This window comes from Ranitomeya imitator, chromosome 4 (assembly GCF_032444005.1).
Source record: "Ranitomeya imitator isolate aRanImi1 chromosome 4, aRanImi1.pri, whole genome shotgun sequence".
Taxonomy (NCBI): domain Eukaryota; kingdom Metazoa; phylum Chordata; class Amphibia; order Anura; family Dendrobatidae; genus Ranitomeya; species Ranitomeya imitator.
This window is the reverse complement of record NC_091285.1, coordinates 232,526,905-232,544,963: the sequence shown is the minus strand read 5'-3', so window position 1 is coordinate 232,544,963 and position 18,059 is coordinate 232,526,905. Positions and strand designations below refer to the sequence as shown.

The window sequence follows — 18,059 nt, the reverse complement described above, 5'->3', positions numbered from 1 at the left end:
CCTTAAATCACAGAGTGGTCTCACAAAAATAGTTAATAAATAACATTTCCCACGTCTATTTTACATCAGCAAAATTTTGGAAACATTAATTTTTTTAGGGTTTTTTAGGGTTAAAAGTTGAACAGGAATTTCTCACTTTTCCAACAAAATTTCCAAAATTAATTTTTTTAGGGACCACCTCACATTTGAAGTGACTTTGAGGGGTCAATATCAAAGAAAATACCCAAAAGCGATACCATTCTAAACACTGCAATCCTCAAGGTGCTCAAAATCGCAATTTCTACTGAGCACACCGATACCTCATATGTGGGGGAAATCCACTGTTTGGGTGCATGGCAGAGCTCAGAAGGGAGGGAGCACAGTTTGACTTTTTGAACAAAAAATTGGCTGGAATCAATGGTGGCACCATGTCGCGTTTGAAGAACCCCTGATGCACCTAAACAGTGGAAACCCCTCAATTCTAACTCCGCTAACCTCAACACACCCCTAACCCTAATCCCTACCGTGGCCATAACCTTAACCACAACCCTAACCCCAACACACCCCTAACCCTAACCATAAGCCTAACCACAAATCTAACCCCACCACACCTCTAAGCCTAATCCCAACCCTAACCGTAACCGTGAGGATATGTCCACTTACTAAAGACAAAAGGACGAATGGACGTAGAGTGGAGTCCACAGATCTAAGAGATAGAGACTTTTGTCAGCACGGAGCACCGGTTGTGTCGATATTGTTGTCAATTATTAGATATTTTCTTGCCCTGTTTTATTAGTTATTTTCTTGGTCGTCCGTTCATCCTCAGGGATCGATTTTTACATTCAGTGACTGTAAGCAGAGGAAGACTTCCTGAAATCTGACCAGTGTCACTTTATGTGGTAATAGCTCTGGAACATTTCAGCGAACCCACTGATTGTTTTTTTTTCTGACAAATCGTACTTCATGTTACTGGTAAATTTTGGTCAATATGATTTACATATATTTATTAAAATTTCACCAAAAATGTGAAAATTTCGCAATTTTCAAACTTTACATTTTTATACCTTTAAATCAGATACTTAAACTACAGTACACAAAATAATTAATAAATAATGTTTCCCACATGTGTACTTTACATTAGCACAATTTTTGAAACATGATTTTTATTGTTAGAAAGTTAGAAGGGTTCAAAGTTGACCAGCAATTTCTCAACAAAATTTACAAAATGATTTTTTTAGGGACCACATCACATTTGAAGTGACTTTGATGGGTCTAAATGACAGAAAATACCCAAAAGTGACACCATTCTAAAAGCTGCACCTCTCAAATTCCTTAAAACCACATTTAAGAAGGTTATTAACCCTTCAGGTTCTTCGCAGAAATTTGTGGAATGTGGAAGAAAAGAAATGAACATTTTACTTTTTTTTCACAAAAAATTTGCTTTAGCCCTATATTTTTTACTTTTCCAAGGATAACAGGAGAAAATGGACCCCAAAATTGGTTCCACAATTTCTCATGAGTACGTTGATACTCCATATGTGGGGAAAACTAATATTTGGGCACAGAGCAGGGCCCGGAAGGGAAGCAGACCTGTTTGACTTTTTGAATGCGAAAATGGCTGAAATCGAAAGCAGACGCAATGTGCCTAAGAGTGGAAACCCCCCACAAATGACCCCATTATCAAAACTATACACCTCAATGATTTTATCCAGGGGTATAGTGAGGAATTTTAATCCACAGATACTACACAGAATTTGATAACATTATGTTGTCATATTGTATATGTCGTCATTAGTGTTCAGCGCTATTGCTCGCTACTTAGTTTAAATCAGGGTGCTCGGGTATGCACCAAGTATCACAGGTGCTCAAGCCACCCCAATGCAAACTCGAACAGCAAGTACTGGCGCTCAACACTAGTTGTCATATCGTCAGATTTTGTTTTTACTTTTGAAAAAACCCTAACCCCCAATGCCAACCCTAGCCTAACACAAACCTTAACCGTAGCCTAACCCAAACCCTAACGGCGATCACGCGATTGAGGACCATAAAAACTAGCCCCGATCGTGATCTCCAGAGTCTCAGATACCCTCGACGCTGTATAACCTTATTCCCGATTGCTATTTTAAAACAGCAATGAGGGAATAAGGCCCCTTAACAGCCTCTGTTTTAATGTGTATCGGTGGTTGTTAAGGGGTTGAGTCAAAGTTAGAAAGAAAAGAAAAACACATAGGTATACAGTTGTGCTCAAAAGTTTACATACCCCTTTACATAACCATGGCCTTTTTTCGGAGAATATAAATGATAACACCAAAACTTTTTCTCCACTCATGGATAGTGGTTGGATAAAGCCATCTATTGTCAGACTAATGTGTTTCCTCTTTGTAAATCATAATGACAACATCCAAATGACATCTGGTGAGAATTTCATGTCACTAGCACCTTTAGAGATATACTTCGAAAATTGGTGACATGTTCAATATTTCTCTCTCTCTCTCTCTCCTACAACCTGCAGTAACCATCGATCCACCAAACAACTGCATGACCAGCTCTACCCTCACCTACTGTATCCTCACCCATCCCTTGCAGATTGTGAGCCTTCGCGGGCAGGGTCCTCTCTCCTCATGTACCAGTCGTAACTTGTATTGTTTAAGATTATTGTACTTTTTTATTATGTATACCCCTCCTCACATGTAAAGCGCCATGGAATAAATGGCGCTATAACAATAAATAATAACAATATACATACTCTGTATACTATATACTCTATAAATCTATATAATCTGGAAAAACTACTAAACATGTCCTAGATTTATCGACATCATTCTAGATCTTAGAGTTGCCCAGCTTTGGGGACCTGGAAACCTGTAACATAGTAACATAGTAACATAGTTAGTGAGGCCGAAAAAAGACATTTGTCCATCCAGTTCAGCCTATATTCCATCATAATAAATCCCCAGATCTACGTCCTTCTACAGAACCTAATAATTGTATGATACAATATTGTTCTGCTCCAGGAAGACATCCAGGCCTCTCTTGAACCCCTCGACTGAGTTCGCCATCACCACCTCCTCAGGCAAGCAATTCCAGATTCTCACTGCCCTAACAGTAAAGAATCCTCTTCTATGTTGGTGGAAAAACCTTCTCTCCTCCAGACGCAAAGAAGGCCCCCTTGTGCCCGTCACCTTCCTTGGTATAAACAGATCCTCAGCGAGATATTTGTATTGTCCCCTTATATACTTATACATGGTTATTAGATCGCCCCCCAGTCGTCTTTTTTCTAGACTAAATAATCCTAATTTCGCTAATCTATCTGGGTATTGTAGTTCTCCCATCCCCTTTATTAATTTTGTTGCCCTCCTTTGTACTCTCTCTAGTTCCATTATATCCTTCCTGAGCACCGGTGCCCAAAACTGAACACAGTACTCCATGTGCGGTCTAACTAGGGATTTGTACAGAGGCGGTATAATGCTCTCATCATGTGTATCCAGACCTTTTTAATGCACCCCATGATCCTATTTGCCTTGGCAGCTGCTGCCTGGCACTGGCTGCTCCAGGTAAGTTTATCATTAACTAGGATCCCCAAGTCCTTCTCCCTGTCAGATTTACCCAGTGGTTTCCCGTTCAGTGTGTAATGGTGATATTGATTCCTTCTTCCCATGTGTATAACCTTACATTTATCATTGTTAAACCTCATCTGCCACCTTTCAGCCCAAGTTTCCAACTTATCCAGATCCATCTGTAATATCATGAAGCTAAAGAAAAACGAGTAAGTGTGAGTTAAGGCTGGAAAGTCAAATTGCTCGTTCTAACACTATTCTACTAAGTTGATTGCTATATGCAAGGAGCTATTGTCACCTAAGGGTGCCCAAAAATACACATACCCCGCATGTCCAGTATACACATGAACTTGCTGGCCAAGCATTCTCTCTCTCTATGGAAAGCAAACTGCTGGCGGAGGTATCTAGTTGGAGAACAAAAGGATTTGGTGTATGAATACAAACTGCCATATTCATATGAGCTTTTAGAATCAGGATGTCCTCATATTTATAGAATGGTCAGCCGATCCCATCAAAGCAGGCAAGTTTGACGCACTCTAACGGGATTTTCTATGCTTGCGCTAAATTTTGCAGATTGGTAAATCCTGACAATAGAACACTGAGGGAGGCAGTTGAGAATCTAGTCAGCACGTGATGGCCAGTAAGCATATTGCATACTGACAGTCACGTGACTGCCCACTCGATCTGGCGATTAAATCACATACAGTGACTGCAGATGTTTAGCGCAACCCTGAAAAAAACCTTCGTACTGCCCAACGTCTTACAATGTTGAACTGGTCTGATTATGACTCTGCAATGTGATTATCAATATCAGAAGTGACACAGAGCACATACAGTGGCAAGAATGGAGAGATGGCTCTCCGATATGACGCTTATTGCCATCTCCGCCTTCCTCATCACTGTATACACAGTATACAGATTGGGAATCTCTGAAAGTGCTCCCTCCTCCTGGAGAGGCAGAAACTGCTAGGTTTCACAAATCCAAATCATCTCTGCCGTGCAAACAGGGGGATGAATTTGTCCTATTAGGGCTAATTTGGGGCTAACATGCCATCCCTAGTCAAAGGGGAAGTCACTAATAAAAATATATTAAAGGGGTTGCCCCATGAACAAAGTACATTTTAATCAATACATCTTGAATAATAATAACTTCCACAATTTCTGCTGTGTATGACCATACAGGAACATGGTCTGATCATATCATTTTCATATCAATTCTTTATAGTATTCAAGATCTCTGCTTGCTGTTATTCAAGAAAAAAAAAGTGTTTCTACATGAATCAGTGATCTCCTGTGTAAGGACTGTATGTCACATGGCCAGGACAGATCTGTAGTCACTGAGTGGCTGCAAGCAGAGATCTTGACACAGCAAGCATATTGCAACATGGTGTATATTTTCATACGATGAACATTCTTTATTTTCTTTGAGGTTGTATTGTGTTTCTTAACAGCTTCTTAAGCAGCATGTCCAGAAAATTACAGGTTTTCTCAAGATCTAGCTTCCATGCACAATATGTCAGCAAAAGCTCAAAAACAGCATCCTCCTTTGACAGGTGCAACAGTTGCTTCATTTCTACTGTCTTGATATAAATAAAAAAAAATTTTTTTTGCATTTCTTTCAAGAACATAACATACGCATGTGCCGCCATCTAGTGGCCCATATCAATACTGACATTAGGTATAAATGAGAAACGTCATATGTGACCATTGTGATCACATCCCTGTACAACTGACCATAGACCTTTCCATGCTACTTGCCATACTGCAAATTAAAGAGGTTCTCCGCACTCACACTTTTACTGAATGTAACACTGGGAGTGAATAATCCCTCAACCATACAATATTTCCTTCCTTGTAATCCTGTGCTAGTACCATTTATAACAGCCGCAAGAACGCACATGAGCAAGTTCACATATACGAGAAACACTTGGGAGGCTTTTGCAAACCCCACTGCAGTGAAAATATCTTATATAATAACATCTAACAACTCAGTAAAATTAGAAAATATATCAAGTGCAGCCTGATGCACGTTATTATGGGTTTTATGTGTTATTTGCTTATTTCAAACGTTCACCTGGAATAAAAAAGTAAACATGTTTACATGATCCGTCAGCAGGTTTTGCTATATCTGAGAGCAGAATGTTGTAGTGGCTGAGACCCTGAGTCCAGCGATGTGTTACTTACTAGTCTGTGTTTTGGTGTTGCAATAAAATGAGTTTTATCAGCAAGAGATTATCACTACAGGACTAGGTGTCTCATGCCTCCTAGTTCAACCACACCCCCACCACTGATTAGATACATTAAACACATAAAGCTTCCAATCAGTGGTGTGGGCGGGGTTATACAGGGCTCACCTTTTATAGCTGTGGTAGATCTGCAGCAGAGAAAACTGATTCTATCATGAGTGCTAAGTGATACTGTACATTCTCTGGAATCAGGGTCTCTTTCACTACATCATGCTGAGGTCAAATTTCATAGCAAAAACCTGATGACAGATTCACTTTAACCTCTTGCCGACATCGGGCGTAATAGTACGCTGATGTCGGACACCCTCCCTTTGATGAGGGCTCCGGGGGTGAGCCCATATCTTTCCCAGCACATGTCAGCTATTTTGAACAGCTGACATGTGCCCAGAACAGCCGTGGGTGGAATTGCGATCCACCCAAGGCTATTAACCCGTTAAATGCCGCTGTCAAATGTTGACAGCAGCATTTAACATGCACTTACAGCAATATCGCCAGAAATTCAACCATCGGTGACCCCCATCATGTGATCGCGAGTCACCGATGGGTTGGCATGACAACCAGAAGTCTCCTGGAGACCTCTATGGTTGTCACCACTGGATTGCTATGAGCGCCACCCGATGGTTGGCGCTCATAGCGAGTGAGGAGTTCGGCTACATACAGGTGATTTGACCATCGCCTGTATGTAGCAGAGCTGATCAGGTTATGGGAGCTTCTACTCTCCTATAGAGACTATTGAAGCATGCCAAAAGTAAAAAAAAAAAAAAATTTAAACATTAAAAAAAATAAAAAATATCTAAAAGTTCAAATCAAACAAAATAAAACATACACATATTTGGTATCGCCAGGTTCAGAATCGCCTGATCTATCAATAAAAAAAGGGATTAACCTGATCGCTAAATGGCATAACGAGAAAAAAGTCAAAATGCCAGAATTACGTTGTTTTGGTCGCCGCAACATTGCATTAAAATGCAATAACAGGCGATCAAAAGATTGTATCTGCACAAAAATGGTATCATTAAAAATGTCAGCTTGGCAAAAAAAATAAGCCCTCACCCAACCCGAGATCACGAAAAATGGAGACGCTACGGGTATTGGAAAATGGCAATTTTTTTTCTTTAACGAAGTTTGGAATTTTTTTTAACCACTTAGATAAAAAAGAACCTAGACATGTTTGGTGTCTATGAACTCGTAATGACCTGGAGAATCATAATGGCAGGTCATTGTCAGCATTTAGTGAACCTAGTAAAAAAGCAAAAAAAAAGACAACTGTGGGATTGCACTTTTTTTTTGCAATTTCACCGCACTTGGAATTTTTTCCCGTTTTTCAGTACCTGATATATTAAAACCAATGGTGCCGTTCAAAAGTACAACTCGTCCCGCAAAAAAAACAAGCCCTTAAATGGCAATATTAATGGAAAAATAAAAAAGTTATGGCTCTGGGAAAAAGGGGAGCAAAAAATTAAAACGCAAAGACGAAAATATCTCCAGTCATGAAGGAGTTAAAGGAAACCGGTCCTGTTTAACATATTGTCTCATCAAGTTATAGAACTGACCATACATCACCAACACCGGAGCTACCGCCTCACCAACACCGGAGCTCCTGCAACCCTCAACCTACTGTCTCCTTCCCCATAATCCTGTAGAATGTAAGCCCGCAGGGTCCTGGCCCTTCTGTATCAGTCTGTGATTGTTAGTTTGTTTACTGTAAGTGATATCTGTAACTTGTATGTAACCCCTTCTCATGTACAGCACCATGGAATCAATGGTGCTATATAAATAAATAATAATAATAATAACTGACTGATAAATAGTTTTGTGGTAAAAGACCAAGTGTGATTTAAAATCTATTGATAGAAATTCTTGCCTTCCCTAAAAGATAGTGGTTAATGACTTATAGGACCGCCCACTGGACTCATAAGCCCTGAGGGAGAAGGGATAAATGAATAATATGCAAATTGGCCTGAATCTTTTATAACACCACTAAAAATATATTTTCTCATCTCAGTGGCGTATCTGGGGGGGCAGCCGGGGCATATGCCCCGGGCGCAGCCGGCAGGGGGGCGCAGTCATGCCGCCTAATGCGGCAGTCTGCAGTGTCTCCCCCGGTGGCGGCATTCTGCCGCCCCCTGGACTAAGAGTCGGCTGTTCTCTGTGCCGACAGTCAAGCTGACAGCCGGCACAGAGAAGCTGCAGCGCAACGGCTCCCAACATGTGCGAACATACCGCATGTGCAGCCTGTGCAGCTGCAACGGAGCCAGGAGGTGGAGGGGGGCCCCTGCAGGGTGGCTGCGGTGGGCAGGGAGAAATCCCTGCAGCTCCGCTGCCTACAAGAGAAAATAGCAGCGGAGCTGCAGCGATCTGTCTTCCTGCCCACGCTTCTTCTCATGACGTCATCATTCAGCGGCTGGCTGTGTTAGGGGAAGGCTATGGCAGAGCATGTGGAGAGGCGAGAGGTTGTGTGTGTGTGTGTGCATGCATGCGTAGCGCTGCGGGTGAATGTGCAGAATGCAGAGAGGTAAATGGTTTTGTGTTTGCCTGTGTGTGTGTTGACGGGGAGAGGGCAATAATGGCGATGGTGGGGGAGGAGGAAATGATGGATGTGGTGGAATGGGCAATGTGGGGGTGGGAAGGAGGAAATTATGGAGGTGATGGAATGGGCAAAGATGGGGGTGGGGGAGGCAATGATGGAGGTGGAATGGGCAATGATGATGGTGGGGGAGGAGAAAATGATGGAGGTGGTGGAAAGGGCAATAATGGGGGTGGAGGGGGGGAGGAAATGATGGAGGTGGTGGAAAGGGCAATAATGGGGGTTGAGGGGGGGAAGGAAATGATGGAGGTGGTAAAATGTACAAGGATGCTGGTGGTGGAAAGGACAATGATGATGGTGAAGGAGGAGAAAATGATAGTGATGACGGAAAGGAGAATGATGATGGTGGCGGAAAGGGCAATAATGGGGATGGTAGGGGAGGAGAAAATGATTGATGTGGTGGAAAAGGCAAAGGAGGAAATGATGGAGGTGGTGGAATGAACAATGATGGGAGTGGTGGGGAAGGAGGAAATGATGGAGGTTATGGAATGGGCAATTATATGGGGTGGTGGGGGAGAAAGCAATGATAGGGGTGGTGGAGAAGGCAAAGATGGAGGTGGTGAAGAGAGCAATGATGGGGTGGGGTAGAGGACAATAATGGAATGCGGGGGAAGAGGACAATGACAGGTGTTGGGGATTGGGATGGGAGGAAGGGGGCCTTATAATGGACTTAGGAACAGGGGGAGGAAGACATTATTATCGCTTATTATGTCTTACTCAGTCCCTTAGTATAGAGTGTACCACTTATCATGTATAACACAGTTCCTTAGTATATAGTATACTCACTTATATATAGCACAGTCCCTTAGTATATAGTGTACTCACTAATTCTGTATAATGCCATCCTTAGTTACATAGTTTCCTCTTTTATTATGTATAACATCATCCCTTATTATGGACCATTCTCTCTAGTAATATATGGTGCCGTCCCTTATTATATAGCTTCCTCTGCTGTTATGTACAGTGCTGTCTCTTACAGGGGGATTATGTATGGGGAGAATTTGAGTGGGGATGGGGGGATTTATTATGTGTGGGGTGAGATTTGGAGTGGGGATGGGGGGATTTATTATGTGTGGGGTGAGATTTGGAGTAGAGATGGGGTTATTTATTGTGTGCAGGGAGATTTGTAGTGGGGATGGGGATATAATGTGTGGGGGAGATTTGAGGACACAAAATGAAGAGCAAAGGAGGAGATGGGGGGCATATATGAGGAAACCGTAAGGGGAAATTGGGGGCATGTATGAGGAAACAATATGGGGGAATTGGGGGCATGTATGAGGAAACAATATGGGAGAATGAGGGCATTTATGAGGAAACAGTACTGGGGAATGGGAGGCATGTATGAGGAAACAGTATGGGGGAATGGGGGGCATATATGAGGAAACAGTATGGGGGATGGGTGCAGGCAGTATGAGGAGCAAACGGGGGAATGTATGCGGACACAGTATGAGTAGCGATGTGAAAAATGTATGTGGACAGAGTACGGGGAGTGAGGATGATGGGATGTGTGCAGACACAGTATGGGGAATCAGGTGAGCAGGGTGTATAGAAAGTGAGGGGGTAAATATATGAGGAGACAGTATGTCAACAGGGGGATGTGAAAGGAAACAGAATGAGGAGGGAGGGGAATAGTGTGAGGAGACAGTATGGGGGAGAAAAGTGAGTGGGCACAGAATAGAAACTGAGTAGTGGGGGCGTAGCATGGAGGAACAGTGTAAGGGCACAGCCAGGAGGGGACAGTATACCAAGGAGGGGGAGTGTGATGAGAGAGTACAGTATAAATACTGGGCCCTATAGGGGGGACACAGTATGAGAGGATAGTGTGAAGAGTGGGCCTGTATGGAAAGGAGAAGTCAGTGTGAAGAGCATGAACCATAAGAGGGACAGTGTGGGGGTCATATTTTGTGCAGACAATATAGTGAGGGGCAATTTCTTATTCACGAGCATTATAATGACACTTCTATCCTTAAGGGCATCATGTGGAGATTTTCTGCAAAAGAGTGGAGTTGATGGAAGTCTGCAGAGACGAGCTGTGGATGAGAAAACTCGTCATGGGGTCTGGACAAGATGAAGAAAAGGAAAACGGCTCCAGAGACAACGTCATCTATAAGGTACCTGGATGTAAATGTTATTTGTGATATTAACTAATTCTCATGTTTTTATTTATGTTAGGAGCATTAAAAGGGATGTCCAGGTTTGTAATGAGTCTGCAGTCATTCTTTGTAACTGCAGACTTCTGACTTCTCACAGTGCAACTGCACGCTGTCAGGATTCTCTCGTGCTGGCGATTTACATACATGCGGTCACGTGCTGACTAGACGTGTGGCCTCACTCAATGAAAATGAACTGATCGAGGCCGGACACGTCTAGTCGGAATGTGGCCAGAAGTATACAATCACATGCTTGTGCTGACATGACTGTCCCCCGGCCAGAGAGAATCCTAAAAGTGTGCAGTGCATTAGCTGTGAGAATTCAGAAGCTGCGATGTCAGGATTCAGCTCTGCAGGTTCCAGTAGTTGTCACATGGACAATTCACTCATGTGTGATTTTCATACTTATGGTCCTGTGAAAACGAGCTTCTCTTCTGCTTCTCTGTTTTTCATTGATCATTGAGAGCATTAGGGAGAGCGGCTCGTGGGTACATGACTAAGTGTGCAAATCACATATGTGCTGGGGGGGCACCAAAATAAATTCTTGTCCCGGGTGCCAGAAACCCTAGATACACCTCTGCATCTCCTCCAGCTCTATAATGTTCTGTATGAAGACAGGACACCATGTTCAATGTGCTTCCTTTTAAATGTATCAATATTTGTCATGCTTAGTCAAGAAAGTGTGAGACCAAATCTAAGAGGACCTTAAATATTGTAGAAAATTTGACTTTAAAACCATGAAAATCTGGCGGCTGTAACCTACCAGCTATAAGATGGTACTTCACTTCATTCAATGGTGGATGTATAGGTTTCCAATGGAGTTACAGTGGGGCAAAAAAGTATTTAGTCAGTCAGCAATAGTGCAAGTTCCACCACTTAAAAAGATGAGAGGCGTCTGTAATTTACATCATAGGTAGACCTCAACTATGGGAGACAAACTGAGAAAAAAAAATCCAGAAAATCACATTGTCTGTTTTTTTAACATTTTATTTGCAAATTATGGTGGAAAATAAGTATTTGGTCAGAAACAAACAATCAAGATTTCAGGCTCTCACAGACCTGTAACTTCTTCTTTAAGAGTCTCCTCTTTCCTCCACTCATTACCTGTAGTAATGGCACCTGTTTAAACTTGTTATCAGTATAAAAAGACACCTGTGCACACCCTCAAACAGTCTGACTCCAAACTCCACTATGGTGAAGACCAAAGAGCTGTCAAAGGACACCAGAAACAAAATTGTAGCCCTGCACCAGGCTGGGAAGACTGAATCTGCAATAGCCAACCAGCTTGGAGTGAAGAAATCAACAGTGGGAGCAATAATTAGAAAATGGAAGACATACAAGACCATTGATAATCTCCCTCGATCTGGGGCTCCACGCAAAATCCCACCCCGTGGGGTCAGAATGATCACAAGAACGGTGAGCAAAAATCCCAGAACCACGTTGGGGGACCTAGTGAATGAACTGCAGAGAGCTGGGACCAATGTAACAAGGCCTACCATAAGTAACACACTACGCCACCATGGACTCAGATCCTGCAGTGCCAGACGTGTCCCACTGCTTAAGCCAATACATGTCCGGGCCCGTCTGAAGTTTGCTAGAGAGCATTTGGATGATCCAGATGAGTTTTGGGAGAATGTCCTATGATCTGATGAAACCAAACTGGAACTGTTTGGTAGAAACACAACTTGTCGTGTTTGGAGGAAAAAGAATACTGAGTTGCATCCATCAAACACCATACCTACTGTAAAGCATGGTGGTGGAAACATCATGCTTTGGGGCTGTTTCTCTGCAAAGGGGCCAGGACGACTGATCCGGGTACATGAAAGAATGAATGGGGCCATGTATCGTGAGATTTTGAGTGCAAACCTCCTTCCATCAGCAAGGGCATTGAAGATGAAATGTGGCTGGGTCTTTCAACATGACAATGATCCAAAGCACAGCGCCAGGGCAACTAAGGAGTGGCTTTGTAAGAAGCATTTCAAGGTCCTGGAGTGACCTAGCCAGTCTCCAGATCTCAACCCTATAGAAAACCTTTGGAGGGAGTTGAAAGTCCGTGTTGCCAAGCGAAAAGCCAAAAACATCACTGCTCTAGAGGAGATCTGCATGGAGGAATGGGCCAACATACCAACAACAGTGTGTGGCAACCTTGTGAAGACTTACAGAAAACGTTTGACCTCTGTCATTGCCAACAAAGGATATATTACAAAGTATTGAGATTAAATTTTGTTTCTGACCAAATACTTATTTTCCACCATAATATGCAAATAAAATGTTAAAAAAACAGACAATGTGATTTTCTGGATTTTTTTTTCTCAGTTTGTCTCCCATAGTTGAGGTCTACCTATGATGTAAATTACAGACGCCTCTCATCTTTTTAAGTGGTGGAACTTGCACTATTGCTGACTGACTAAATACTTTTTTGCCCCACTGTAGTTAACCAGAGGCAATACATGACTAGTTATTGGAAATGTGATGAAACAACACTTCAAGGAGCATCTAAATCCGGTGAGCGAAACCCTAATGTAATATATGTGGCTCCCTGTTGGGGAGATCTAAGAGAATAAAAGGAGGGAAACTTGTATCTAAAATACCATAATGATGAGCTGATAATGATTCTAAGGGCTCAGTGTAAATAAAATTAGTCCAATATTGTTCCTGAAAAGTAGGAGGAGCTTCAGGCAAGTACAAAGTGACTGTTCTCACCTAGTATCTGCATGACATGCATGTGCAATGCGTTTTCAAGATCCGCTTTTACATACCGTAAATCTCTGTCATTTCAAGCTAGCTCACTGACTGATAAAACAATTTTAGATACAGATATAGATAGATGTAATCGAGATAAACAGTTCAGTGTAGCTTACTGTACATGTATTTAGCTCATAGTTAAATACGTGAAAGAAAAAAACGGCGTGGGGTCCTGCTAATTTATATTAACCAGCTGAGAGAAAGCCGACCGCTGGGGCCTGAAATATATAATCTGGGAAGAGGGTCATACACATGGAGCTTACCAGGCTATTAATATCAGTTCACAGATGTCTACTTAGTCTTTCCTGGTTATTAACAAGGTGTGACCCCCCCCAAAAAAAATGACGTGGCGTCCCCTATAACTAATGCCAAGCAAAGGCTAGGAAGACAGCTGTGGGCTGATATTAATAGCCCAGGAAGGGGCCACGAAAAATCTCACAATGCAAGTGGTCACATGAGTAAGGTGACCGGGGTTCGTCGGCTATTTACACCGGTGACCTTACTCACATCAATGCTAGACACTGGAGAAGCGTAATTATGCCCCTGTTTCAGTGTGTTCTGGCTGGCTTGCGGAGTGGTCGCATCATGCCACCACTCAACAAACCACCCAGATGTAGCAGAGCTAGAGTTACTCATGGGACATAATCACATAGGGATTATCTGTGGACAGGTGAGGAATATGGTGTATTATTATTGTTAATGATATAGTAATAAATGGGAAAAAAGAGAGTCAGGGAGTATGTATTTCAAATAAATGACTTTGAGTGTTTCTTTCAAATAAAGGAATTTACTCGATCTGTGTCTTTATCACATTTTTGATTATGGGGTTAATAATAGGGGTTGTCTTATAGACGCCTTTATATTACTAACCCCTGGGCTCCTGGGCTTGATGTCAGTTGATAATACAAAGTTGACATCAACCCCAATACTATTACCCCACTTGTCAACGCACCAGGGCAAGTGGGAAAAGCAGAGACTAAGTGCTAGAATTGGCGCGTCTAATGGATGCACCATTTCTGGGATGGATGAGGGCTGATGTTTTTAAGCCTATAAAACAAACATGCTGGTAGATGCGCTGATCTTTGGCAGCACAGACAGCTCTTGCCTATGATTAAGCGGCATTGGCTTCTGCTGACGTCACATCAACAAGGTAGAAGCTTTTTTTCCAGCTCTTCTCTGTGGATAGGGCGTGACTTCTGAGGTCATGCTGATTTACAACTGGCTCCCCACTGCCTAACTGCAGGGAGCCAACTGTTAATCAGCATGACTTCGGCAGTTAAGCTCCATTGACATGGAAGCTCTGTTGATGTTGAGCAGCTGAATCACATCAGCAATTTGCAGATGTGACTGGTGCAATAAACTTAGCGTCTGTGTGAACTAACCCTAAGGAATAGGATCTGCTGAATGCTAAAACTAAACAACTTCATTGGTGCAGTCCGGCCAACCATCCCTCTCTTCTCACTCTCTGTGTATCAAGCCTTGTTGCTCTCTGATTGCACATTTGCAGCATCTCTCATACAGTCACAAAGAAAGAAGTGGCTGTTCTGTGTCGATGTATTCATACTGATCTTCTTTCAAACATATAATATGCATTTTCTGTAGCTTTAGGACCCAATAGACATGTAGAGGGATAGATGGTTGACCCATCAGCATCTAGTATGAAAATACTGTAAATACCCCCTGTAAGGGCTCACCAGGTGAGGAGGATCCGCTAAGCCTCTGGTCCGGATGGGCACACGGACCCCAGGCGTTGGTGCAGCTTCCAGAGGACACATGGAATCGTGGGGACTAGGACTAACTGGAAACTCAGGTGCAGACGGACAGACGGAGTGGAACCCAGCAGGGATGGATGCGAGCTGAAACACAGTAGTACAAATAATGGAGCATACCAAACAAGGAACACTAACTAGAGTCAAAATCCCTAGACACAGGTACGTGTGTCAATGGGCCTTAAATAGATCTAGGGAGATTAAATCAGTGATTCACTCTGGGTAACTTGTAAAGCCTGATGTGGAGCACAACAGAGGGCAGTGGACAGAGGAGAAGGAACGGAGCCTGTGGTACCTGGGACAGGTGTGTATCACCCCCACAATGAAACTACACACAGTATTGGACACACTACTCACCCAATTCTCGTCACATCATTTAAAGATAGTTATTATCGATATTAATTTTACAATTAAGCAAGGTAAAAAAAACTGTTGCCTGTCAAGCACTGATTCTGAGCTTATAGGCTTAAAGGGAACCTGTCACCCCGAAAATCGCGGGTGAGGTAATCCCACCGGCATCAGGGGCTTATCTGCAGCATTCTGTAATGCTGTAGATAAGCCCCCGATGTTACCTGAAAAAGGAGAAAAAGACGTTAGATTATACTCACCCAGGGGCAGTCCCGCTGCTGGTCAGGTCGGATGGGCGTTTCCGGTCCGCTCCGGCGCCTCCTATCTTCTTTCCATGACGTCCTCTTCTGATCTTCAGCCACGGCTCCGGCGCAGGCGTACTTTGCTCTGCCCTCTTGAGGGCAGAGGATAGTACTGCAGTGCGCAGGCGCCGGAAAGGTCAGAGGCCCGGCGCCTGCGCACTGCAGTACTTTGTCTGCCCTCAACAGGGCAGAGCAAAGTACGCCTGCGCCGGAGCCGTGGCTGAAGATCAGAAGAGGACGTCATGGAAAGAAGATAGGAGGCGCCGGAGCGGACCGGAGACGCCCATCCGACGTGACCAGCAGCGGGACCGCCCCTGGGTGAGTATAATCTAACGTCTCTTTCTCCTTTTTCAGGTAACATCGGGGGCTTATCTACAGCATTACAGAATGCTGTAGATAAGCCCCTGATGCCGGTGGGCTTAGCTCACCAGCGATTTTCAGGGTGACAGATTCCCTTTAAATTCTGAACATCCCATTAAAAATTTTGCAGCCAATTCTGTTTCTGAATACAACCGTCTCCGAGAATCAATAATCCCAGAGGCACTTGGCATTCTTGTCACAAACACCCAAGTGGATTAGTGCTAAAGCCAAAAACAATTAACCTGGGAGACCTGCGGTACACTGCTAGATGTAATATACAGTATATATACAAAACCTAAGGACAGCACAGCTCATAAACTGCTATTGATATTACTAACGTATCAGAATGAAAGAGGAAGATTGCGAGCCTTACCAAACTAGAATTCAACAGCAATGTTTATAAGCCACATGTAATAGCCTGTAACGATTTTTGTGCAACATTCAGAAGGGTTTGACAATTTGTATCTTGGTCACATACACAACCTTTACTTCATATGACCTGTGACAGTGAGATATGTCTCCCCGAGGCACAGCAAATCACTGGGACAGTCAAATCAATGTTATACTGTCTCACTCAATAACTAAAGGGTGCTATGTACTACTTGTTTAGGGAGTAACTGGTGCAAATAATGTGCTAGGCTTAGGCTTAGATAAATGGGATTCCATTCGTTGTTGACAGTATGGTGTACCTCATTTAAAAAGCATATGCACACTATGCAAGAGTAGAAGAAGATGGCTATAGAGATAATCAATGCAAATGTTGCACAGTAACCCAACATATTTTTATATGGATTTTCAACCAAATAAGTATATAGTGTAAGCGACAAGAACAATTTAGTTTCCTGTGCACATATTTGTAATGGATCCAAAGTAAAAATAAAACAAAATCTGGGTCAGTTGCAAACGGTGAAAAATGAAAATTATGCATTATAATCCAATATCCCCCCACCCCCCTTAAAAAAAAATTGGGGGCTAAACAAAACAAAATTGTACAAACTACTTTTCCGACTGTGGAGCAAATCACTTTGTAAAATTGCTAAATTTGTGCACAACTCTGAATTGTACACAAATTTTGCGATTTTTGGATGGAGTGGAGAGGGAGTGGGGGTGGAAAGGGCCTCTTTCACACATCCGTGTCTCCATTACGTGTGGTGACAGTTTTCACACGTACCGGAAACACTGACACACGTAGACCTATTCAAATGAATGGGTCTGTGCACATGGACCATGTGTCCGTGCGCCCTATACGTAGACATGTTCGTTTTTTACCATCAACATGGGCATCAAAATGTCCCACACATGTACACATGGAGAACACACATTGATGTCATCTGTGTGACACGCATCGGCACCGGGAAAGAAGCGCTACAGTAAGCGCTGTTCCATGGTGGCAGGTGCTGAAGACGGCTCTCATCAGAGCTATATTAAAGTCAGAACGATGACAGCAGGTGAAAGCTATTGGGACTATTACTCCCATCATCTGACATCTGCCGATGTCTAGAACAGTGACAGTAGTAGTGGATGGTCAGGTTGGTTATCAAGAATAGAGGGGTACTCACGCTGTTTTTTAATTAATTAAATAAATAATATAAAAAACAAACGGTGTGGGGTCCCCCCATTTTGACAACCAGCCTTGCTAAAGCTGGTATTCTCAGGCTAGTAAGAGACAATTGATTTAGGCTCCCCCAGCCTAAAAACAGCAGCCCACAGCTGCCTGAAAAGCACATCGATTAGAGGCGCCAATTCAGGAGATTTGCCCGGCTCTTCTGACAATAAAAAGGTGACATCAACCCCACAAATATGAACTCACTTGCCACCACTACAGGGCAGAGCCGGGCAAAGTGCCAGAATAGGCACATCTAATAGATGTGCCGTTTCACGGGCAGCTGCGGGTTGCTGTTTTTAGGCTGGGTGGGCCTGTATCAATGGCCCCTTACCAGCCTGAGAATACCAGCCCCCAGCTGTGAGCTTTAGATAGGTTGGTTGTCAAAAATGGGGGGACCTCATGCCGATTTC

The 18,059-nt window shown here is 43.1% G+C and overlaps 1 protein-coding gene across 7 annotated transcripts in view; it reads right to left on the bottom strand.

Annotated features, from left to right (window-relative positions):
- The window catches only part of PPFIA2 (PTPRF interacting protein alpha 2), a 570,637-nt gene that overhangs the window by 474,247 nt on the left and 78,331 nt on the right, over positions 1-18,059 (bottom strand). For 4 of the 7 annotated variants that reach the window (XM_069764412.1, XM_069764410.1, XM_069764411.1 and 1 more), the window contains exon 3: positions 14,959-15,120. The exons of the other annotated variants lie outside the window; for them this stretch is intronic. In XM_069764412.1, coding sequence (XP_069620513.1) covers positions 14,959-15,120 — 162 coding nt within the window. The remainder of the gene's footprint in view (positions 1-14,958; positions 15,121-18,059) is intronic. 7 annotated transcript variants of the gene reach the window in all.